The sequence below is a fragment of the Gopherus evgoodei genome, chromosome 11 (assembly GCF_007399415.2).
Source record: "Gopherus evgoodei ecotype Sinaloan lineage chromosome 11, rGopEvg1_v1.p, whole genome shotgun sequence".
In the NCBI taxonomy this organism is placed as follows: Eukaryota; Metazoa; Chordata; order Testudines; family Testudinidae; genus Gopherus; species Gopherus evgoodei.
In genome coordinates this window covers 48,142,395-48,167,858 of record NC_044332.1, presented here as the reverse complement: position 1 = coordinate 48,167,858, position 25,464 = coordinate 48,142,395, and the positions used below count along the sequence as shown (strand labels likewise).

The 25,464-nt window shown below is 38.9% G+C and overlaps 1 protein-coding gene across 1 annotated transcript in view; it reads right to left on the bottom strand.

Moving 5' to 3' along the window:
* Positions 1 to 25,464, bottom strand: part of LY75 (lymphocyte antigen 75) — a 72,955-nt gene that overhangs the window by 22,553 nt on the left and 24,938 nt on the right. Inside the window, exons 13-25 of the mRNA XM_030581112.1 lie at positions 25,255 to 25,397; positions 18,844 to 18,925; positions 16,576 to 16,647; positions 15,240 to 15,363; positions 13,679 to 13,714; positions 13,232 to 13,407; positions 10,280 to 10,344; positions 8,493 to 8,569; positions 7,939 to 8,075; positions 6,960 to 7,065; positions 4,568 to 4,728; positions 3,812 to 3,941; positions 938 to 1,164 (exon numbers count right to left, since the gene is read on the bottom strand). Coding sequence (XP_030436972.1) covers positions 938 to 1,164; positions 3,812 to 3,941; positions 4,568 to 4,728; positions 6,960 to 7,065; positions 7,939 to 8,075; positions 8,493 to 8,569; positions 10,280 to 10,344; positions 13,232 to 13,407; positions 13,679 to 13,714; positions 15,240 to 15,363; positions 16,576 to 16,647; positions 18,844 to 18,925; positions 25,255 to 25,397 — 1,536 coding nt within the window. The remainder of the gene's footprint in view (positions 1 to 937; positions 1,165 to 3,811; positions 3,942 to 4,567; positions 4,729 to 6,959; positions 7,066 to 7,938; positions 8,076 to 8,492; positions 8,570 to 10,279; positions 10,345 to 13,231; positions 13,408 to 13,678; positions 13,715 to 15,239; positions 15,364 to 16,575; positions 16,648 to 18,843; positions 18,926 to 25,254; positions 25,398 to 25,464) is intronic.

The window sequence follows — 25,464 nt, the reverse complement described above, 5'->3', positions numbered from 1 at the left end:
CTCTACGGACAGCTGCAGAAGTAGGAGAATTATGACGACATAGATACATGACCACGAAAACAATTTTTATTCTGGCTATTTAAAACTTTGTGTTTTGCTTGGTTTTGGTAATACTTATTTAATTCAAACATCCATAAATGGTCAGAAGAAAAGATGTTTGTTAAAGATTCAGCACTCACTCACACACTCATGCTCCAAGCTTTTTAATTAACAGATGAGAAAGCTCCCAATCCACACTGGGAATTTCCAAGAAGTCCTCCAACAAACACAGAAGAAAGAAGACTTGACACTATTGATATTTTTAAGATAAAAAAGCATATTTTTTTTAAAAATACCCTTTCACAACTTTTCTCCATTATTAAGAAGCAATAAAGCATACAAACCCTACCTGAAAAAATCCATTCCAAGTTCTAAGAGAAGATTTTACAATATATTTCAAACAGTTTTTAGCAGTTGCTTTTGGATTTCATTTGCTCTCTTTCAGATTTTCTCTCTTTAAAACATTTTGGTTGACCTTCCTTGACCCTGCCCCAGAATTTCAAATGACAGCAGCAATTACAGAACCACTGACAACAGAGGGGCAAAGATGATGCAATGATATAGTTTGCTGCTACTATAAAACATTTTCTTCCGTCTTAAACCTGAGGGACGTAGTCTCCTCTCAATCAGTCCATCAATAGGAGTTCCACACCTGAATGTGCACCTCAGAGAACTGAAAATCTAGTATATAACCCTGAGCATCAGGACTGGATGATCTCCTGGTAGATCTCTAGCTTCAAGATGGTTCACTGCAACTGAAAATAGATGTCAATGGAAACATCTATTTAAAAATAACCCAGTAATTTTCAGTTTCATTGTTTCCCCAGTCATTCCTTTACTATTCCTCCCTACCCTAAAAAATGGTTCTAAGGAGGGATGGGAAGGAGATAAAACTTACATCTTTGCTGAAGAGTCCAATCCACAGAGGGTAATTGTGAACAGCAGCCTGCACAGTAAGAAAAGCCTGTTGGTATTGATCTGTGATGCTAACAAGCTGCATGTTTTTCTGTTTGCACTCCCGCAGTGCATCATACCAGGACAAATTCTTCAGAATTACTGTGTAATGGACATTTTGATAGGTCAGTGTTTCACTAAGGACTTGCTGTGTCTGGTTGTCAGCAGCCCCTGTAAATAATCAAGAAACAGAAGCATTAAGTAGGATAAACACTGCAAAACATTTTAGTTCTCAGGTTTTTTTTGTAACAACAGCAGCAAAACTCATTCAAATTTCTTTTGAGAATAACCATCAAAAATAAAATTAAAAAAAGATTCATAGACTGTTGTAGACTACAATTTTACTATATCAGAATCGATAGAGTGTGTATCTATGGAAAAATGTAAAGCTCTTTTTAAATGTAAATATGTAAGTCCCTGTATACAAGCTTGGTAGAAAGGCAGTAACAGAACTACTGGGCTTTGTGGCTTTCCAGATTCATTCAATTTAACACAAAAGAGTTCAAGTTATTAGGGAAAAAACATATGCTCTGGGTGAAATTAATGTGAAACTGGTAGCCTTCTACAGAACTGCGCACAGATGTTGTGACAATCAACAGAGGCCATGCATCTCCGAACAGTCTGACAGAGAGAGGAATGAGTCCAGTAAAGAGCCATCAGATTCATTCTTACATAAATCTAATGGGCAGTAAACCTGGTATAGGTAGCTCTTCCAGCCAGTACACAAGCAGAGAGGTAAAAGTTTGCCTCCATAGCATATGCTCAGTTTCTTGCACAAAGCCGCCTGACCTGTGTATTGTGCGGGAAGGGTGAAATTTACCATTTGGGTTCTAATCATCCAATATTATCACACTGAGCTGCATTAATTTAATCCAATCAAGTGATGTATGCAACTACAAAAAATGCAAACTTTACATGGATGGGGAATTAGAGCATGTGGATCTAATGATTCCAAGAAGTTTATGGGCTGACACCAGAGCTAAATTTGGCCCTAGAATTTTGTAAAATGTGCATTGGCATCTAACACAGAGGTGTCTCAGGAATACAAAGATTTGTCAAGGGAAAAAATTACTCTGTATAAATAAGAGCATTCAAGTGACTGATGAATAGGCTGACAGACCAATACTCAAACGACAGAGCCATAATATTAATTTTATGTTTATGCACAATTTGCAGCTGTCAGTGGATTAGAGAGGTGACATGAAAGAAACAGAATTTTTGATCTAGCTCATGGCTGCTGTCAAGTGCTTCTATGCAGTAAACAGCTTCAAAAGAGAACTGTTTTGTTCTCACATACCTAAAGGTTAATAGTAAAGAGTTAGGGGAAAAATATACATTTCCCAAAGATGAAAAAAGAATATTGCTGATGTTTACAAGCACAATTATCACAACATTTTGAGATAATCATTAAATGTCTGAGATGCCAAGGAATCCGAGCTGCTGACTCACTTGCTTCTGTGACAAAAGTGACATGAAAACCATAGGGCCAGACTGTACTTGGCCAAGGATGCCATGGCAGAGTGGAAGAAGTCTCCCCTGCTGCAGCATCCTGAGCTGTGGCCAGGCACAACTGCAGTTTCTGGAAGAGCCAACTGAGCGCTCCTTCCCTGCATGCCTGAGTGTTTAGAGGCTCAACAACCCAAGAATCATGGGGACCATATTGCAGCAATCACTGCACTTTCCCTGAATGTCATTTTCCTTTTCTGGAGAGAAATATATTTATCAATAGCAGCTGCACTCTTTTATTGGAGTCTTACAAACGTTTTTAATGTTCAGAGCCTCTGCAGTTCACCTTTTCTTTTTTTTTAATAATTAATTTAAAAAAATCCCCTTCAGATTTTTCAGACTGAATCACTGTCCGTCCCTCCTTCAAATTTATCAATAGCTGTTTAAAAGGATTTATACATAGCATAACATACCCCGAAGATGGATGTACCGCATATTAAACCCTTGGCAGTTAAACAGTAACTAAAGCTTTATTCAGATTGGGTAATTGCCCTGATTCGAGTAATCAGTGGGCAGCCACCAATATAGCTGCACTGGTGCAGCGCCCCTCCCCAATCCTGAGTATAAACAGGAAAGCCACACTGTATCAGTGGAGGTGACCCCTGCTTGAAGCCAGGGCAAGTTGCACCAATGTTAATTGTGTGTCTCCTTGTCTACACCTGGGGTTTGCACTAAGGTAGCTAAACAAGTGGTCTGAAATCAAGGCTAATTCCAAGTGTAGATGAGGCCTCATATTATCCCTTCACTGTTAAAACTCACAGGAGTTGGTTACGTGGGATTAAAACTCTGTGTGGTTCTCCTCATGGAGTTTTGCCCATGTTGTTCTGGGGAAGAGGAGTCGTTTGCTCCATTCCTCACTGAATGAAACAAAGTCCATCCCCAATCCCTGTAGGTCCCCAAAGTGTCCAAAGAAGATCAGGGCCATTCACTTAGAGACCTTGTACTCCATGCCATCTATTGGGCCCTCCCCCCTGCCTTCACTCTCAGGCAGCGTAACTCCACAGGAACTTCACTATCAGGGCCTCCACTGCCCATGGTTTTCCCCAAACATCTCCTAAAAGGGGTTTCACACTGTGGATGGTGTCATGGAAAATGTAGGCATGGGAAATTTTTCAGGAGCGATGAGGTTTGTCCTCATGGCCCCACCACTGGATGCCCAGTATGGGCCTGTTTAGTTGCCAGAAGGATCCTGCCACCAGGGAACACCCTTCTTGAGGTGCTGTGTAGGGGGAGATTGTGCCTCAGGAAGGGTGATATCCATGCACGAAGGGGCTTCTTGGCAGGTGGATATTAGGGGCACAGTCAGTCTTACCTGGTGCCTTCTGGCAGATACCCAAAAAATGCTCCTCAGCACAAGGCAAGAAATTCCATGTTCCAACATACAAAGATTTGGGGTTGTTGAGCATTACACCACACTGGTTGTTTATCTCCTCATCAAACATCTGAAAACCAGAAAACTCATCAAGTTCATGTATGATACAAACATTCTTGTGTGGAGAGAGCGAATGAAGATCAAGTTAGAAGAACATACTTCTCTTAGTATGTGCAGAGCAGTAGTACAACACGCAGCTAGTTTATTTTGCAATATTACCAGGTTGCTGGATTGTTTGTGAAAAACATTACCTGGACCCACTATACTCTTTAAAAATCCTTGTTAATCAGTGGCATTCCATTATGTTTCTTATGCTGCTCAATGAACAGTGCAGCCAGGAAAACGATATGTGTAATGGTTTATGGATGTATTCTGCAAATAACTGAACAAAAAACTATATAGTAACATCCCTCTGCTATCTACATTTTTATGGAAGAGACTGAAGAGATTCCAATTTGTACATCCCTTTCCATTTTAATAATTAGTGTTTAAAACATATTATCCAAATAAAGATACAAAGAGCTCAGTCATTACTGGTCCCCATGTCTGCCAATTAAGAATACAATTTCTTGGTTTGGGACCTTTACATGTTTTTTCTCTTTTGTTATTTTGATACAGTTACCAAAACACCAACATTCTATACTTTTTATAGGACAAAACATCAGCCGGGTTTGTATATTCAAACAGATAACTTACATCAAGTGGAATCTTCCTTAGCCTTCCTCTCAGCAATGGGTGAAAGTTACTGTACAGCAGTCTACTGCCATCTACCCATTTGTTTTCCCTTATGCTGAAAAAAAACTTCAAACCAATCCAAATGTTTTCTTCCAAACCAGGAAGCAAGGATGTTAAAAAATCTGTTGGGCAGAAAAATAAAAATTTACATACTATGATTTAGACAACCACAGCAAACATTTGGAAAACAGCTTGCATAAATAAGATAGTACAACCCCCATCTACATTAACTTAACTTCTCACCCTAGTCTTTGAAAATGCAATAAGCCATTTTAATAGAGTATTAAGTGTTTTGCAGTTTTATCATTCCATCCTTTCCATATCTGACAAGGATATTATTTAAACAAATCATTTGAGAGGATTAGCCTTTTAACAGGCTAAGGTCTAATAGAGGGCCAGGAGATTAGTTTAACTTGTTTCTGTCTCTCTCCTCCTCTCTCTCCCTGACATCAACCTTGTCTCCTTGCGTCTCCACCCAAATTTCTCCCTATTGCGCTGTAAGATCTTCTACTGACTTCCCACAGAAGCATCAAAAGCGGGCTCCATGTCCTCTTTGAGGGCATGGAGAGTTTCACTTGCTTCCCATGCACTTCGCTCTCTGACTGCTGGGCATGCCTCTAAAACAGAGCCACTTACTGAATAAGTGTCTGATTTACTCAACCAAGAAACAGAGAAAATCAGGATAAAGGGAAGGGATCAGTTCCAACTGAGAAAGAGTCAGGAATCCCAAGACAGCCACTCTTTCTTCTCTGTGGCAACGCCCACTATTGGGTGAGATTACGAATGCTTAATGTGTGCCAGGGCTTAGCCTCAGCACCCCTAGGCTTGACAGTTCATAGCCCTGGGACCTCTAGGCTTGCTGCATCAGTTATGAATGTAAAATAATTGCTTGAGCCCCAGCACCTCTTTCATTACAAATTAAGCACTGAATGTTCATTAAGACATTTAGAACTAGCTACCTGCCATATGTTAGCTAGCTCCAGGCTAGTCCCAAGCTCTTTTCCTAAACCAGACAAACCCATTAACGGTTAACACCTCTCAGGAGTAGTCACTATCCGATAGACAGCTACAGAAAGGGCCACAGTACATGAGGGGTGGAGGGAAGGCTGGCAGGAAGAGGTGGTTACCTAAATTATGGCAGAGCTGTCTTTCTCCACCACAGCTTTGCCATTGCACCGACTTGCCTGGCAGACAGGGTCGGCTCCAGACACCAGAGCAGGAAGCAGGTGCTTCGGGTGGCCAAAGGAAAGGGGCGGCACGTCTGCGTCTTCAGGGGCAATTCGGCGGCAGGTCCCTCAGTCCCTCTTGGAGCAAAGGACCCGCCGCCGAGGAATGCCGCCGATCGCGGCTTTTTTTCTTCTTCTTCGCCGCTTGGGGAGGCAAAAGAGCCTGAGCCAGCCCTGCTGGCAGAAATCTCTCACCAGGACTAATTTATTATGCTAAATATCCTTCAAACAATTGAAATGAACTTCCATTTACACAATCATACTAAGAAATGTTTGAAGCAGAATATGCTTTTCTAGGGTTAAAAGAGTTCTGAATTGCTCCAGTCTCAGCCACTTGAGTTCCAGTGTGGGTCCATCTCAGTGCCTTGAGAGAGCAGCAGACTGCTCTTCCACTGTGCACTGTTAACTACTGAAGTGGCCTGCCTGGTCTATTTTCTATATTCCACTGCACTGAACTGACTTGGCTGGAGGTCACTTACCTATACAAATAATGTTACACATAGTATGGTGCTCTGTTGTGAGCTACATCTTCAGACATATCTGTAGGCAAATACCTGCCCGCTACAGAAATACAAATGTATTAACAGATGTCTCTCTCAACAGATAGGTAGTCAGACACATCTGTAGACAGCTATTTGCAGCAAATGTCTTCTCTTCACTGCATTCACCTCAATGAGCTTTTAAATTCTGAAGTAAGGCTTGGAAACTGCTTTAGACACAGTCCTGCTACTCTTCATAAATCTCTGGTAGTCTTTGCAATTTCTAATTCCCTTCATACGCAAGGGTATGAAGAAAAACTGGTCTTTGAACTGGTTCTTTTCCTTTTTCCATGGTTTGCCCATTGTGTGTGCATTTCCCATTCTGTGACAGACAGAAGTCCTCTGACACAGTGCAAATAATTAAAAGGCATTAGTTATAGGTTTTTATTTTATTGTGAATTTTTAGAATTATTTCAGTAAGACTCAAAGTAATTGAATGATTTTACAATCAGATAACACCGTCACATAATTCCCAGTCTGCTTCATGATCCTGTGCAGTTATGCTGCATAGACTGGGGAAGGGGCTTGACATATTATTTTGGTCTAAAGTTCTATATAGTATAAAGATTCTTGAATTTACCATCATACCTTGTTCAGCTTGGCTTGAGATTGATGGAAGAGTGCCTCCAAAAGTTTCACATACTTCATTGGCTTCTTTAAATGTTAAAAATCTGTGTTCTATCTTTAGAAAACACTGCAAAATAAAAATGGTAAAAGCTTATGCAATGTAGCACAAGTTCACTTTCTCTTTAAGATTTATTGTATCTTAGATGTAATTGATAAATCAATGACCCTAAAACCCTCACACCTCACTTATCTTGCTTTCTGTGAGAAAGTATTAGAAATGCAATTATAGATAAATGCATTCAGGCTCTGATTCAGCAAGGTGCCTTTAACAGGTGACTGTCCAGTTAAGGATAGCAGGGACTAAGGGTCAGTAAACCCTGTTTTCCTTTAAGATTCCTAGGACTTTTGGAGCAGATGAAGACCTACAGACAGGCAGAGGCAGGTGTTGGGAGAGAGGAAGATGGTCCCAGAGACATAGGTAATGCTTGGGGGAAACCAAGGCTACTGTTTCTTTAAAGGCCCAGAAGCCTTGTGTGCAGGGTGGGACAAGGCTCCCCTCTCTCCCAGCTAAGTGAGAGGAGCATGGAGAAGGAGGGCAGCATATAGCTGCCTCCTCTTTCACAGGAGGGCAAGGATTGCCATCTGCTAATGTCTCTCATCCCAGAGAGGAAAAGGGCTGAACTACAAAGTGGTGGAGGCAGCGGAGAAAGAAGCCGGTTTTAAGGCATCAGCTACTCTGAATTAATGCAGATCGCAAGAAGGCAGCTTTTGGACTGACGAGCCTAGGAGAAGGAACTTGATGGAACTGATGCAAACATTGAGAAGGAGAGCTGTGGGACACCTGAAAGAAGACCAGGGGTTGGGGCTGAAGGCTACCGAGTCCTCTGCAAAGGAGGGATCTGGTTTAAACACTCTGGCCTGAAAGTGAGGCTTGGTCTACACTACAAAGTTAGGTTGCCGTAATGCAACTAATGATGATCGTCCTATATTCCCCCTTCACCTTGTTCTGAAACAGAATCCATTCTTTAGGGCATCCTCCTTTAGGGGGGTGATATTCTGGCTCATGTTTCTCCAGTAAGGATGCATTAGATTTTTCACATATAAAGGGCAGTTTCAGATTGCAGTTTATTGGATAGTCTGTAGGAAATATAAATAAAGTTATTATCTGTATTCTGATGACTACAATGTGTTAGGTGTTACCTAGCCTTGTGAGAAGAGACAGTCCTATGTAACTATAACATACAGCTGCAAATTATGCAAAGTAAAGTATTTTAAAATGACAGTAGAATAAAGCATAAAAAATTAAATGTATGAGAAAATATCGTATTGATAAGAAAGGACCAGATTTGACAACCTTACTCACTTTCAGTAGTTACTTACTCTACAAGTAGTATCACTGACTTCAGTGGAGAAATGTGGAATAAAGTCCTATACGCTGTAAGTGTGAGTTTCAGAATCTGTCTCACAGTGCAAAAAGTCATTTGCTCCTGGATCTTGTATTCAGTATTGCATTCTGGACAGAGCTAATTTTTTTTATTAAAGAAACAACCTTACCTCTATACCAGCCCTTCGAAGAAATATACCAACAATCCCTCCAGAATCGATCATGGAAACGTGGAAATAACTGTAAACTAGATACAAACATTTCAGAGTCAGTCCCTAACAAAAGATGCTCTTTTAGGGGAAAATCCTGGGCATGGCAGCAGAACTAGCGTGCCTCTGCTGCTTGGGAAAGAGGAAATTTCAAGAGTGTACACATATGAAGGGGTTGCCTGTGCCCTAATGTGCAAGAGGTTTAGGGAGAGGGCTAGTGTAGAGGAAAGCGGGCAGTAGGGTCAGAAGATCTGTAGTGATTAGTGTAGTCACGGATATACTGACCAAATAAACCCTACAGAGAGGTACACAACAGGAGCTCTGCCTGGCTACTCAGGCTGTACACTAAGGAGCTGTCTAATTGTTTGCCTCTACTGCAACCCCTCCTACATTATCATGCACCATGAGGATAATAAAATATAGATTCTACATTCTTCTGTTCTAAATTATTTTTTTTTTAAATGTAACATTTTGCTACTTATGCATCCTAAGATTTTCTTGGATAGGAAGGCCCTGTTCCTTAGCTGCAGCTGAGGAGCACACAGTGCAACTCGGGAGGGTTGTATAAAGGTTGCTGTAAGACATCTCTGCATTTCCCTGATCCTGGATCAACACTGTGCCAGACTATGTCATAAAATAGAAGCAGCCTGAAGGCTGCTCTAAATTATACTGCCTGCCAATGGCACCAAGGACCAGGGACCCCCAGGGCACAAAGAAGCCCTGGATAACTCTCAAGCCAGCCAAAGGGGGGAGGAGTAGTAGTGTAGGAGCCTTATCCTAGTTTTACAACACCAAAGGATCCCCTAACCTAGGATAATCTTCCTGTGGCTGGGCATGGCAGAAAGCAGAGACAAGGACAGAAGATGACTTATCTAATTTCATATGCTCTATATGTAAATATTTTGTTCATGGTTTTTAACTTACAAGATGAACTGAAAGTTTTTGGTTTTGTTGGTTTCTTAAATGGAAGAGTAAAATAATGTAAAAACCTTCAATCCTGTTTCAGAACTCAAGTAATTAATGGGCTACATGGACAGGCTTAAAATCACAAATAAAAACAAATGAAATAGGAACTGGCAAGTGTTAACTGTTAGGACCAGGATTCAAGCTTTCAGGGCTTCTGATGATACCACTAATGTATTAAGTCCCTGGCCATTCAAAGACTTATGCCTGTGCAGAAGTCTTTGGGGACAATGTCTGAAAAGCACTTTGAAGACATGAAGCCTCATATAAGAGCTAAGTGTTGTTATTACTAATTTAGGCGTTAGAAATGTTTCTAACCTTTGTAGTGGGAACAGCACTTTGTAAACATTCCTGCTTGAATTAGATGCTACGTCCTTAGTTCAAGTATTAAGTCTACACATATATTCTGTTGATTATTTATTATACTCAAAATCCCCAGTGTCCTAAACTCCTCACCAAAAGAAATAAAGACTCAGTCGGTGCTCGAGAGACCTTACACTTTAAATTTGACATGGCCAGGAAAAGTGCAGGTCATAAGCAGATAAAAAAGGGGGAAAGCAAGAGAATGGAAAAGAGTCACAATTATCAGATAATGTGGTTTTTTAACAAGGTTTTTCAAATAATTATTTTATGCTTTTTGTACCTGTCAGAAGTGAGCTTTGTTAACAATTTGGGACTATTCAATAGTCATTTTAAAAAACCCACTTATTTCACTAATTTTTTTCCCCATACAAGAAATGTCAACAAAAGTTTATAATAATGTTGCCTGCAAATACAATACATACGGTGAATGATGGCTAGTTCCACGATCCATGTATTTCAGCCACCACTTCTGCTCTGCACCCGACAACTGCCAAAATAAACAAACAAATAAAAAACATAAACAACTAGATTTTACTACCATGTACAATACAATATCCCAAGATAGACCATTGGTCTTCATCCATCCTTGTGGTAAAATTCCTTTTGATGTAAATGGTTTAACAGAAGCAGGACTGGAACTTACAAGTAATGTTCTTGTAAATGATTCAAAAATTCAAGTGACTAACTTCTTGGTCTTGGCTATAGACTATGCATGGGGAATTCACAAATTCTAGTTCATAAAGGGGCATTGTCAGGTCAGATATTTTATAATCTCAAATCTGTTTCTAGTAGTTCTTTATTATTAAAACCAATATTACATTCAAATACACCTCTACCCCAGTATAACGCCACCCGATATAACATGAATTTAACACAGTAAAGCAGTGCTCTGGGGGAGGGGGCGGAGCGGCACACTCCGGTGGATCAAAGCAAGTTCGATATAACTTGGTTTCACCTATAATGCGGTAAGATTTTTTGGCTCCTGAGGACAGCGTTATATCAGGGTAGAGGTGTATATTTTCCCACTGCTTACTATATTTTGAACATTTACATTTCACTCAGTTGGGATCATAAAATCGGGCTAGTTAGTTTCAATGTTGGGTTCCCATGTGCTAATACACAAGGGTTCTCCAACTTTTTTCATGGTAGGTCACATCTTAATAGTGATCTTAATGACATCTTCACATCTTGTACATCCTATTCTTCATAAAATCATGTATGATCTACTCTCCCATTCAAGATCATATAATATCTCTGTGGCAACTATAGCAATTACTTAGATAGAAAGATAATATAAGGATAGATTTTGTGTATTTGTAGCTGTCTTTAGTGCAATAAGTTTCTTGACCTTTTTGAACAGAGATAATCTTACTGCCTTACATACTTCATTTTGGGATGGATCCTCTGGCCCAGCCAAGTAGCTCTCAGTGCGGAATGAGGAGGGAGGAATAAAGGGTGGTTTTAAGAAACCTTTGCTGAGAACAGGAGTGGGAAAAAGTAGTGCAATGAGCCTGAGGATCCAGTCCTTAAACTTTTCCTCCATCTACACTGTTTCTCTCACCTGGAAACAAGGGTGAGAGCTAGATCTCTGTGGACTAATAGAAAGTGCTCTTTGGACCATCAAAATCCCCCTGAGCAGTATGGGAACCTCTGTGCCAGCACAATGAAGTAATATTTGTTTGCAAAGAGCATGAAGGAACATTTAAAATAAAGAATGAAATGGTTGTAACTGAAATGAAAGTACAATACTAAAATAAAAACTTTCTTAGGGGCCAGATCATACCCTCAGGATACATGCAGTGATGGGACACCTCTGAGCATAGAGCCATCCCTACACATAGAAAGTAAAGAGAACAACTGTCTCTGTGGCAATATAGCCCTTTCACCCAGGCTGTGAGGAAGCCTTTCGCTAGTTTGGGGGGGGGGGATGAGGCAGGCTGGATTGATGTGCCTCTTCTCCCACCAATGCACAGAGAAACAGATTATATATAGAAACAGAGCACCCTCTGTTATGGGAAACATCTTAAAGAGGGGTTCTGGGCACTTGCTCCAGGATCCCTAACAACTCCAGTGCAGTCACACTGTCAGGCAGAGATGACGCATAATTTAAAGGTGTGGGGGACACGTAACTCTTGAAAGTGGGGGGCACATGACCACCCCATGTGTCGCCTTTGGGCTGAGGAGCAGCAACAGAGCCAGAAGCACTACAGTAATTGCAAGTGAGCACCTCAGAGAGCATCTCATGGCAGCTGGGCTCTGCAGACAAGGGCCAGCTCCATGGGGCATTGCCAGTGGCACCAGGCTCCTTTGGGTGCACCTCAGGCTGTGCTGCCCGCCCTGCCTGGGGGGCACCCAGCTGTGCAGAGGTGGCAGAGGTTGCCTGGTGGAGGTGGCCAGTATGGAGAGCCAGGCGCCCAAGTGGGCCAGGCGACTCCCACCAGCTTCTGATCTGCCAGCTCCTGGCAGGATGACAGTTTTCAAACTGTGGGGTGCACCCAGAGTTTGAAATGCTCTGTGCTAAATGGAAGGCAGAAATGGTGGGGCGGGGACATGACACCCCTAACCCCCCCCCCAACATCGCCTCTGCTGCAAGGTACCGAAAGTTGGTGTGAAGTCATAGAACCTTCTTGTGGATGACCCTGTGTGTCCTCCAAATCCATGTAGGATCTGCAAAATTGGAGAGTTGGACTCATGAATTTTTCTTCCTGGGGGCAAACCCCATCTTAATCCTAATGGAACAATTCTAAGGAAACTCCATGAGGGGACCCTGTTAACTTCCCACTTCCACAAAATAAAGAGTGATGTGATGTCTCAATGACACTGAAAAATGGCAGTAACTGAGATATGGCACTCTGAAGTCTTTTTTTTTTAAATGATTCCCACAGAGCAGCTGATTTCCTGATTACATAAACCATACGCTCTGCCCTACAGGGACTGATCACATCTGTTTATTACTAGTTTCTAATATAGTCCTCTTATTCAGATAATGGTGTGATGTCCCCATGTTGGAACACACATATACAAAATGACTATACAGTGTTACACCTCTGGCTGAATCCACGAACAATGGAATGTTTATGCTAATCTTGTCACAACATCTCCTTGCTGTTTGGAGCTTGTGTTCTGTTATTAATATTATTAATATTATTATTAATTATTATTAAGGTTGTTTTAAATTTAAATATTTAAATGCAGATTTAAAGGAGATTAAAACAAAATTGATTATTTCCTCTTTCAACTAAGCCTTTCCTTTTACAGGAGTTTTAAAAACTATTACGGATTATATGTCAGAGTAAAATTAAGAGAAAAACATTAACATTCGTATAGTGGAAACACAACAAAGACAATTCCTGATGTACAATGTATTTCATTACCTTTTCTATTTTGGTTAGGAGTGCCCTTAGTTTTGTATAGGAGTCCACAGATGCTAAGTCACTATCATTGTTTGCACAGTAGACAGCAGCTTCTTGGTAGCTCAGGTTTTTATCTGGCACAAACCAAAATTCAGCTCCATCAATAACAAGTGGCGGTCCATGAATTCCATCTACATCTGGGGAAGAAAAGCACACATACACACATGACATTAATCCTAGAAAATGATTACACTCAGAAAAGGAAAGGGCTGGACAATCTGAGCCTGATGCTGAGAGGAGCTGTATTTACATCTCCCATTGAAATCAATGAGAGCTGAGAGTGTTGGCCTATCTCTGAATCAGGCCTTCTGTGTGTCAGCATGATCTTCACTAACATTAGAAAGGATATACAGTGAGAAACACTAGACACAAGTAACTGAAACATATGTAAAAACTAAATCTGTTTACCTGGTGTATACCACTCTGGCGTCTTTGGGGTACTACCTGTTCAGGAGAGAAAGAAACAATCACTGATCTTGCATTCCTGATACACAACTTCCACAGAAGTCAACGGGAGCTTTGCACGCATCAGACTTAAAATTATTTTTTTCTCCTTATTAGAGATGCGTAAGCACCAAAGCTCACACTAATAATAATGCCAATTCTCCACACACATAGGCACTAAGATTTGGCATTTTCACTGCAATTTCCAACAAGTCAAGGAAAGTTTTAAGTCCCCAAAAGCTATTTTTCTGACCAACTAGAATAATTAGAAGAAGCTAAGATTACTAGATGCTAAAACTCCTAACTCCTCACAAAAACAAGTGAATCTGTGCAGAACCCTCATGCCATCCTTTCTCCACCCTCACCAGAGAAACCCTTTTCTGTGTATTTTGCTACTCTGGAGACCCAAGTCATAAATTTTACAAGACGATTAGAGGCTGAATTCAAGTCTGGAGGAATTAGCTGTTCAAGCTGTCCAGGGGATTTTCTTTTGTTTATACATTTTAAATAAAGCACATAAATGCTGGAACGCTATGATCTGTATCTCCCCATTACACTAAGATATCCACATTCTTTGTGGCACATTTCTCACTCCAAGGGAACTTAAGGGGTAGAAGCAAGGTTGGATCCTAGAGAACTGATACAAGGTCCTTCCCCCAGTAATAGTTTATTTATGAGTGTTTTGTATGTTTATGTTTCTATGAACAGGAGCTTATGACACATGCAAGGGATTCAGGCCCTTGCCTTGTGTACTGTTATGGCCAGTTGGTTAGAGGATGTGGTGAAGTACTGTTTGCCAAATTTATTGTGCTCATATCCTTCTTTTCCCCAAGTAGAAAAGAAAAAGACGCCCAACAACCAAAAACTGTGAATTTCACACAACTTTAGAGAATATAACCCAGCTGTTACTCATACTTCAACCTTACACTTCCTATATCAAGCACCCTTTCAAGTTGATAATAAACAGCATTGCAAGTGTGACAGTCTCTCTCGTCTTATTTATTTAAAATACACAAAGTTCAAGTCTCGCTCTCACATTCTAAGGACTCTAGGTCTCAAGATTATTTTAATGCCTTCTGAGATGTTTTAAAGTCAGAGATCCTGGGTTTACTGTTAATGATGGCAAAGTGAAAGAAGTAATTAAAGACATTTTAAACAAAAAACAGATGAGAGTTTAGATCAGGGGTCGGCAACCTTTCAGAAGTGGTGTGCCGAGCTTTCATTTATTCACTCTAATTTAAGGTTTTGCGTGCCTGTAATGTATTTTAATGTTTTTAGAAGGTCTCTTTCTATAAGTCTATAATATATAACTAAACTATTGTTGTATGTAAAGTAAATAAGGTTTTTTAATGTTTTAGAAACTTCATTTAAAATTAAATTAAAATGCAGAGCCCCCTGGACCGGTGGCCAGGAGCCAGGCAGCGTGAGTGCCACTGAAAATCAGCTTGCGTGCCACCTTCGGCACGCATGCCATAGGTTGCCTACCCCTGGTATAGATGAATAAATGTATGTAAATGCAGCTTACCTTTTGTTATCTGGCAAACCCATTCAAGTCTAGCATCACACAGGAAAGGTTTTAAATAAAAATCCAATTGTCTGTCATCATGGAAATGAAGTCTCCAAAAATACCTCCGTGACATTCGAGTGGTCTGCATAAAAGTAGGGGGTGGGAAACTGTGTTGGTATACTAGATACAAATTTCTGAAGCAATAAAACTGTTTATAAGATACCTTAGATATCCTTGATAACAGAAGTCATCTACCCTGTTGCCAACCCTTTGCAGTTTTAACTGAATTTTTAAAATGATAAAATATAGGTACAGCTTCAAAAATAGTCTCTGAACAACTAGAAATTATGAAGCAATCAGTTTAAAATGTATCCATTCACAGAAATCTCATCTTGCAGCTCACTACAACACTGTGTGTTTGTTTGTTTTTTTTGTAATCCACAAATTTCATCTGGAGTAATAGTCACTGCCCCTTAAAGGATTCTTGTATCTGCCCTGAAGGGACAATCGTCTGAATTGGCCCAGAAACAGGATTCTTCTTAGTATAATCAAAATAAAAAAAGCTCGATGCCACCTCCTGGTTTCTACAATAAAGATAACGTTGGTTCCTTTAGTTTGACAACACAGGATCAGACTCTTGTAATTGTGAAAATAGTGGTTACAAAAGCCACAATGCCTACTTCACACTTGTTTAGGGACAGTCTTCTTAACATTCAAAAATTTGTTAGCCTAATATTTTAGATGAGAGGTTCTCAGTCTAAGGGCCATGGCTCCTGGGGGTTTCAGGGGCAAGAGGGTAGTGACCACCACCCTCTTCAATGAATACTAAATGAGAGGTGGTTCTGGATAAATGGGAGGGAACGTCCCAGCATGATCCCAAAACAGGAAACCAGGTAATTGTATGGAAAAGGTTGAGAAGTACTGTTTTAGCAGTCATACCATGTGGTTAGAGTTACACAGTAATGAGGCATTTATGAATATAAGAGAACCACACCAGTCTGGATTAATGACTTGTAGGACCATAATTACAGTATTTTGCTAAATTGCTCTGTATGCAACATATTATTACAGTAGTATTTTAATAGAAGTAAAGAAGTGTTGGTGAAGGAAATCCTCATTATATGTTGTTATTAAATATTTACTCAGCAAAGGAGGTAAAGCTGCTGTTTTTTGTGAAAATTAGCAGGTTTGTGAATTAATAAAAAGAAAAGTAGCATCTTTCTAATGTGTACAGTTATAAATTTACGGCAGCAGTCTAAGTTTAATGTACAAAAACTTAAAAGTACAAAGTAAATATACTGTAAATAAAAATTTCATATGAATATATTCATATTATTAAAATCTTGAAACATACCTTTAAAGCAGCACAGTCTCTAATGTCATAGACATCTCTTTGGAAATCGTGTGACATAACAACAGTAGTTTCCTACAGAAAGGGGAGTGATAGCAGAATTGTGACTTATTATTATTTGTATTGAAGTACTGTCTAGGGACCCCGGTCATGATTCGGTCCCTTTGTGCTGGGCACTGTTGTAATACAGAATAAAAGACTGTACCTGCCCCAAACAGCTTTCAATCTATGGCCCTGATTCTGCAAAGACATGTGTACATACAGTACTTAACTTTATACTAGGGTGCCGATTAATCACAGTTAACTCACACGATTAACTCAAAAAAATTAATCATGATTAATCAGTTTTAATCGCATTCTTAAATGATAGAATACCAATTGAAATTTATTAAATATTTTGGACATTTTTCTACATTTTCAAATATATTGATTTCAAATACAACACAGAATACAAAGTGTACACTGCTCACTTTATATTATTATTTTTATTACAAATATTTGCACTGTAAAAACGATAAACATAAGAAATAGTATTTTGCAATTCACCTCATACAAGTACTGTAGTGTGATCTCTTTATCATGAAAGTGGAACTTACAAATGCAGATTTTTTTTTGTTACTTAACTGCACTCAAAACAATGCAAAACTTTAGAGCCTACAAGTCCACTCAGTCCTATGTCTCATTCAGCCAATCGCTAAGACAAAAAAAGTTTGTTTATATTTATGGGAGATAATACTGCTGACTTCTTATTTACAATGTCACCAGAAAGTGAGAACAGGCGTTCGCATGGCACTTTTGTAGCCAGCATTGCAAGGTATTTACGTGCCAGATGTGCTAAACATTCGTATGCCCCTTCATGCTTTGGCCACCATTCCAGAGGACATGTTTCCATGCTGATGATGCTTGTTAAAAAAATAACACGTCAATTAAATTTGTGACTGTACTCTCTGGGTGGAAGAACTGTATGTTTCCTGCTTTGTTTTACCCACTTTCTGCACATATTTCATGTTATAGCAGTCTCGAATGATGACCCAGCAATGTTCGTTTTAAGAACACTTTCACAGCAGATTTGACAAAAGGCAAAGAAGGTACCAATGTGAGATTTCTTAAGATAGCCACAGCACTCAACCCAAAGTTTAAGAATCTGAAGCGCTGTCCAATATATGAGAGGGACAAAGTGTGGAGCATGCTTTCAGAAGTCTTAAAAGCAACACTCTGATATGAAAACTACAGAACCTAAATCACCAAAAAAGAAAATCAACTTTCTGCTAGTGGCATCTGACTCAGATGATGAAAATGAACATGCATTGGTCTGTACTGCTTTGGATTGTTATCGAGCAGAACCCATCATCAGCATGGATGCATGTCCTCTGGAATGGTGGTTGAAACATGAAGGAATATATGATTCTCACTTTCAGGTAACATTCTGAATAAGATGTGGGCAGCATTATCTTCTGCAAATGTAAACAATCTTGTTTGCCTGAGCAATTGGCTGAACAAGAAATAGAACTAAGTGGACTTGTAGGCTCTAAAGTTTGATATTGTTTTATTTTTGAATGCAGTTTTTTTTGTATATAATTCCTCATTTGTAAGTTCAACTTTCATGATAAAGAGATTGCACTACAGTACTTGTATTAGGTGAACTGAAAAATACAATTTCTTTTGTTTTTTACAGTGCAAATATTTGTAATAAAAATAAATATAAAGTGAGCACTGTACACTTTGCATTCTGTGTTGTGATTGAAATCAATATATTTGAAAATGTTAGAAAACATCCAAAAATATTTAAATAAATGGTATTCTATTATTGTTTAACAGTGCTATTAACAGCGATTAATTTTTTTAATCACACGATTAATAACAATTAATTTTTTTAATTGCTTGACAGCCCTACTTTATACACATAAACCAGCTTGAAAGTGAGATAGACATTTTCTGGAGGGGTCTAGACAAACCAAGGATACGGGGTTGAGAAGCTGAAGTACATCCTGGGATATAAAGACACTTTGTTCTGTCCAGCAGCATTTGGATCCTTATTACATTTAAATATTTTGACAGCAATACAGTATAAAGACAGATTATTATTTATGAGATTTTTAATTGAGAAAGTCTCCTAAGTGCAAAGTTTTACATAAGTGTTTTTCTATATTCTTCATGTGCCACAGAACAAGATTAATCTAAAATATCAGTAACTTGATTATATTTTCAATCCAATCTAAATTCAAACAAATGTTACTATGTATTTTCTGGATAAAGATTAATGTAACTTACCGGATTGTTATCACTCCACTGCCAGGTTCCTAGAGAATCTGGATTCCTCTTATTGAGTCCCACCCAGACCCATCGGTCATTACTGTAAATATATATTTAAAAGAAAAACCTCGGCATGAGTGTATGTTCATTCTAGCACATTAAATAAAAAGATTAATGAGTCATTTTAAAAGCCTTCCTTTAAATATCAAACTTTTGAGACAAGTACAAAAATACAAGTATAGTGTCTAATTTTTCAAACCCTTCGCTTTGTCCACAAAGCCCCGTGTGAATTACTAGTATTGTATCCCAGTTTAAACAGCCTCTGATAGCACATATTAATTAAACAAGCCAATATTAATTTGGAGTCCCATTGCCTGGGATATTTAAAACAAAAGTAGCATAGATGAAACAAGCTGAGACAAAGGGGTTTGTGTTTTCTCTCTTCTCTTAGGTTCTGATTCAGCAAAGCACTTAGGCACATGTAAATTCATTGAAGTTACTGGGGACTAAACAAATGCAGGGCTGTCTTTTTTTCTTTTTGTTTTTCATTTTTTAGGAGTGGGGTAATTACAACTTAAAATTCTCAGTTCCATTCCAGGAGCAAGGTTGTCACTATAAAAGGGGATTTCAATACATTCAAAACTGCAGTAATACCACAGGTCTCTTTACTATTGATTGGGACTTTAAGGGCATTGTGACAGAGTGGGATATATCTGGGTCAGACTGTGAACTCCATTTGTATTGTAAGCTTCATTTTGGTTTAGGACATCTACTTTGTTCTATGTGCTGAACACATGTCCAGCCTTGCCAAAGCAAGGTTATGAAGTGTTCTAGTCAGTTACGCTGCCTAGGGAACAGTGCTGGTATCTTGATGACTTCTCAGAGATTATCCTTCAAAAAGACAACAATCTAGTGCCACTGACTCTGATTGTCTCTAAACTACCAGTCCATTCCCATGGAAAAATGGATGTTTTACACAGGATCCTGGAGGGGGAAAGGGAAAAGCATCACAGTAGAGCACATGGCAAAAAGGAAGAGAGACTGTATTTAAGGAATGCTTTTCTGGCAAAGGATCTCTCCATCGCCACATGCAAAAAGACAGGGTTGGAGAGAGAGAGGAGGCAGGAGGGACTCTGCCTAACCCGAAATGCTGACCAGACCATGGACTCACAGAAGAGATGAGCTCAAACTAGGCAAGGGAGCATCTCAGCACTTTTTAAAAAAATTATTTCCAAAGATCTGTATCTCTTGAATGCTTTTAAAGAGGAAAGTGATTGTGACTAAAATTATTTTGCTAAGCCTGTGTTCCTTGCCTTACTGGCCTTGAAGGGGTTAATGTAGAAGCCAGAGTGCCCACAGCCTAGATGGAACTCTCAGGGAGCAGAAGTAAACAGCTGGGGGTTGGGAGATCTGAGGCACTGACTCCAGGGTCTGGGATGGCTGGACTGCTGAGTCCCATATCCCAAGGAAGGGCTCAGATAAGAGGTATGAGTCTGAGAGTGTGCCCTAGAGACCCAGAGCCAGAAGCAATGACTCAGCTCAGAAAAAAGTGGGACATAGGCTAGAATTTGAGTCCATTTAAAATAGACTGGTGCCTGTCTAGAAATGAAGTGGGACAGGCTGTAACAGGCATAACTAATTTGAATATAGTAAAGATACTAATTTCCAAGACCATCCATTTCTATTTGTCCTCCGATTCTTTTTATGGAAATTCTTGGTCATCCTTTTATTTAATTTGTAGACATACACCAAATACTGCATTGACTTACAATGTATGTAGCCTACTGAAGTCAGTGAGGTCACTTTGGGTGTTAAACCATCAGAGTCTGGCCTATAGATGCAGATATTGTACATAACTAAAGATTTTACAATTCTATATTCTAGATCATCATTTGGGGCCAAAAATTGGCTCTTACTCCAGTAACCAGATCTGCTGGTTTAAGTCTGCTTTGTCCTAGGGGAAATGGCACTTAATGCACTGAAGAATGACAACCAGCAATTCCACATACATAGGGCTGATTCAAAATTCTTTGAAGTCAGTTGACTTCAGATCCAAAAAACGGCATTATTCATTTTGTTTACTTGGATTTTGATTAATAGGATAGATGTTTTACTTAAAAAATAATCTTTACGTGGCAAACATTTTGCCTTGCTCTAACATTAACCGTCTTCATATACCAGTGGGATATAAACTTACCATGTTCAATATTTTCTGCTCTTCTATAGTGATAGGAATTAAATTTGTACAAGTGTAGACTCTAAAGAACTTAGAATGCTATATGTCATTCCCCAGCAAACCACTCAGAAACAGGTATTTACATTTATCTAACAGCTGAATTGCTTCTGACATTCTTCTTTTAGGATTTTATTCTTCTACAATTGTCCATCCCTGCACAGTTATTCAAGCACTGCTTAACTCTCTCTGAGACACATCCCAAAGCTCAGAGTGGCACAAGGAATCACCACAGACACACGTACTGACTAATGACCCTAAAACACTTATTTAAGAAGACTTGCAATAATTATTTGAGGAAACAGAGCAATTTTCAAAATCCTTGAACTTTGATGCTCCCACCTATTTCTTAACCAGATGTCAAGTCAAGAGTTTCCCCAATTTATTTCCCAATTTGTAATAATTAACCTGATTATGTAATAAGACTTTTCAGCTGATGTGACACTTATAATATCAATTCATAGTTTGGCTTCTTTGTGAGAGCTCAAACATAATTATGAAACTTATTCAGAAACTGATCCACTATTTTTGATAGACTCCTGCTCAAGTCAAGTCTTTTAGTACCCTAAGTTGAGTGCACTATCACTTCACATGAAGTAAATTTAGAAGGCATCCCAGGCCAAAGTAACGCTGGAATACAGCTGTTAATTAAGATTCCATCTGCACTGCACCTATGATGGCATCAGAGAACCTTGTTACACCACTGTTGTCCCCTGCTCCAGTTACAACATGGTTAAAAGTTGTATTGTAGATTGCACCTAAATCTGTTCTAGTTTAAAACCTTGCGTAACCTAGGTTTTGGGGTGGTTACAGTTAGATCATCATATAGTGTTGTAGCACAGATGGAACCTAAAATGGACTCAATCTATGCTTTACCATGCACTCAAATTTGATTGAGTTTAAAGGATTGTAAGTCTCCATCATCTGCTGTTTCTGTGCTGAAGGCTTTCCATTCAGATGAGGAGTACTCACACAGAATTAGACCTTGGTAAATGCTACCAAGTGCGGTATGGTCTTTTTTACTACTTGATGTAAATACTATATGGATCACTGACAATACTGCAACAGAGAGGTAGGTATGTTGCACTTTTCAAAGATTGTTCTAAAAGAAAAAAAAACAATAACTCAGGAAATAAAAGTTCTAAATGCTCTACATAATTAAAAAAATGCAAAGCACAGCGTAAACTAATAGCACCGTGTAAATGTATTAAAAGAATAATAATTTTAATGTGCCAGTCTCCGGAGGCAATATTAAACATGTAACATCTCTTTAGTGGAAGTTAATGATCTCAAGACATAAATGATTCACTCCTGCAATCTCATCAACATTCTCTCCATGTTTTGGGCTACTGTTGTGTGCATTCTGTTATTGCTGCTCTCTTTGATTATACAGTCAGTTTATACTGTGCTTACTGTATTAGGGCCAATTTAAATTCCACTGTGGTCAAGTAAAAGATCCTAAATGACTTCAGGTGGGATATCCAAGTCAGGAGTAAACGAATGCCTTAAATCACGAAAGAGGATTATAACCAGTGTTATACCATTGGATACGACAGCTGGCAAGGCATGACTGAGGTTATGGAATGAAAGACACTGTGCAGTCAGATGCACTGAAATAGAGCTGGAACCCCACGAGGACCTTCCCGGAAGGGCCGACAAAGACTGGTCAATGTAGCGATGCCTGAACTGCCTGTGCATACAAACTGGCAGATCAAACACTAATATGATCAAATGGGGCTACTCTAATTACATGAGGTGAGGTGCAGACCATGGAGCACCTGCTCATTGCCAACTCTTTGGGAGATCTGTATGAAGGAGGACCTCATTGCAGTGATAGTTCTGGAAAAACATCTAGTTTGTGACAAGGATACGAGGGGGAGGAGGAGGAGGAGAAGAAGAGGAGGGAAATGGATCCAGCCCTTTCTCTATCAAGCAATGTCTGAGGTTCCTTACATATGACATATACAATATCTCACATTATAACATTGCCAGAATCTATAGAAATTGTAAATCTTCATCTCCTGACTCCTAACAAAATAAAAATGGCCATTAGTTGTAATTAATATTGGATAGGTATTGGTAAGCTGTCAAGCTGTGCCACCTACCTCTGTTCAGTGGGGAAACAAAATATAATGATTCCTTAAACATATTTCATAGTGAATTGGGTACAGAGAAACAAAACTTATATTTGCAACATGACAGAGTAAAATTAGAATAGATTTACTACATCTACATACAACAAAGTTGTATAGTATATTTTATTTGAGGGACATTAGTAAGCCACTTTAATAAAGAAATTACAGGTGCCTTTTTCTGGGATGTTCCATCTATGTACAGAGTATGTGGGTTTGCTGTTGTCTTGTATTAGTGCAAACAATGGCTGGGTCCTTTTCATAATTGGTGGATTTCCAAACAAAACAAATTGGATATTCAGTTATGCCAATCTTCAGCCACTGACTTTTAATTTTTAAAACGTATTACAAGAGACTGTACATTGGGAGATATTAAATGCTCTTGGCTTTAGTTTGTGGATAAAAATTTAAAAAGTTAAGTGAGGCTGGCTGCAAGAACAAATTTAAGCTGGCAAGGGTTCTGCAAGGCTAAACTGTCAATCAAAAACCTTATTACACATGGATCCGACATCATACCCATGCATAACAAGGCTTTTCAGAGACAGCTTCTTTGACAAAAATCCAAGACTCACAATTTATGTAGCATTTAATTTATTGATACCAGAGAACTCAACATACTCATCTAATATCTGTACAGTGTTATCCCAGTTATGCCAAATAGAATCTCTGCCAACCAGATTGCTAGATAGTACATTATTCATTGATTTAATTAATTAAAAAACAGAACTTTTATTTAGGCAGAGAGCATCTTGTGCACAAAAATAAAGCTCACTTTAAAAAATTTAATAATCAGCCATTCCTAGAGTAAGTTTTTTCTTCAAGTCAATCGGAATACAGCAGTCGAGAACAGAGAGTAACTGTCACTATACCAAAATTCAGCAGAAAGAAGCAATCGTTTTACTGTAACAATGTAGATTTAAAGTCATTGTAAAGAGAAGATGGAAAGCAAACATCTCAGCTTTGCCTCTTTATTCCTGTAGCACCAAGAAAACTTTGGCTAACTTGTGTTCCCTTTAACACTATCCAAAGAAGAGATATTATGTTCAGGAGATTGACTGTCATGGGCTCTTCTTAGAGTAGTTAATAATTGCCTAAGCTGCCTCGGAGATGTTTCTAATGGGCAAGCCCCTGGACCTGAGTCCAATGAAGTTTTGGATCTATACTTACTACAGTACTGGGGACATAAAGAGACATAAAGGTTGAAATCTTGATCCTATTGAAGTCGATAGGTGTTTTGCCCTTGACTTCAATGGGACCAGGATTTTGTCAAAATCTTGTCACCAATACAAAAAAGATGATAATGAAAACATATAACTGCTTCATTTTTAAAAAGAAGAGTTGCCCATTCCATTCTAGTGGGAAAGCAGAATTTTACAAGGTTGATTTAACTAACAGAATCTCTACTGCTTTGCAATAAGAAGTAAATAAATGGGTGCTGAGACAGATGAACTATTATGCAAAGAAGAGGCAATCAAATATGCTACAGAACAATTAAGGCTATTGCTATTATACAACAAACTTATATAGGAAAAATACAATTTTCTACTTCATTAGAGCTTTTCAAAGTCCTGCACTGTCTCCTTCTTGACAATCTAGTGATATACACTTTAGGGACATGTCTAAGATGAATGGTGTAAGTGATCCAGGAGAGTCCTAAAAAGTAATTAGTTCTGCATTGGAATGACTTATTTGGAAAAAAAGATGTATAACTGTCATAAAACTAAAGTCATCTGGAATCAAGCCTGTTTCTTTTAAGCCTAAATCTGGCCAATTGTTAGAGCTTTCAATTTCATTTCTGAGAAGACTTTGACTAGTTGAAGATTTTCTTTTGATGAATAATCTGGGTTGAAACATAGCCCAAAACAAAATCAGATTTCACATACTAAATCAGAAACTTCAGGACCCTCATTTACAAAAGTAAAAACCTCAACATCAATCACAGTTATTCAAATGACAAATACACAAAACATGCAGCGTTTCTCAGATGTAACACCAGGTTAGACTCCAATCTCAGCAGTGTGTAACTGAAATCACCGTATCATCATGGCATTTCTAGATTGTTACCTGATAATGTCTCTTAGTATATAATGGAGTTCCTTCATTTCTGCAATATCACTGAAACTAGGAAGATGACCTCCTAGTGCTTCACAGAATCGTTCTGCCTCTTCCCATGTCCTGGTTCTCAGCAATCTTTCACTATGAAAGAACTTCACAAAAAAACAAAGTGACAGCATGACTCAGTGACAGCATTGTTTAGACGCTGTTATTCTGCTC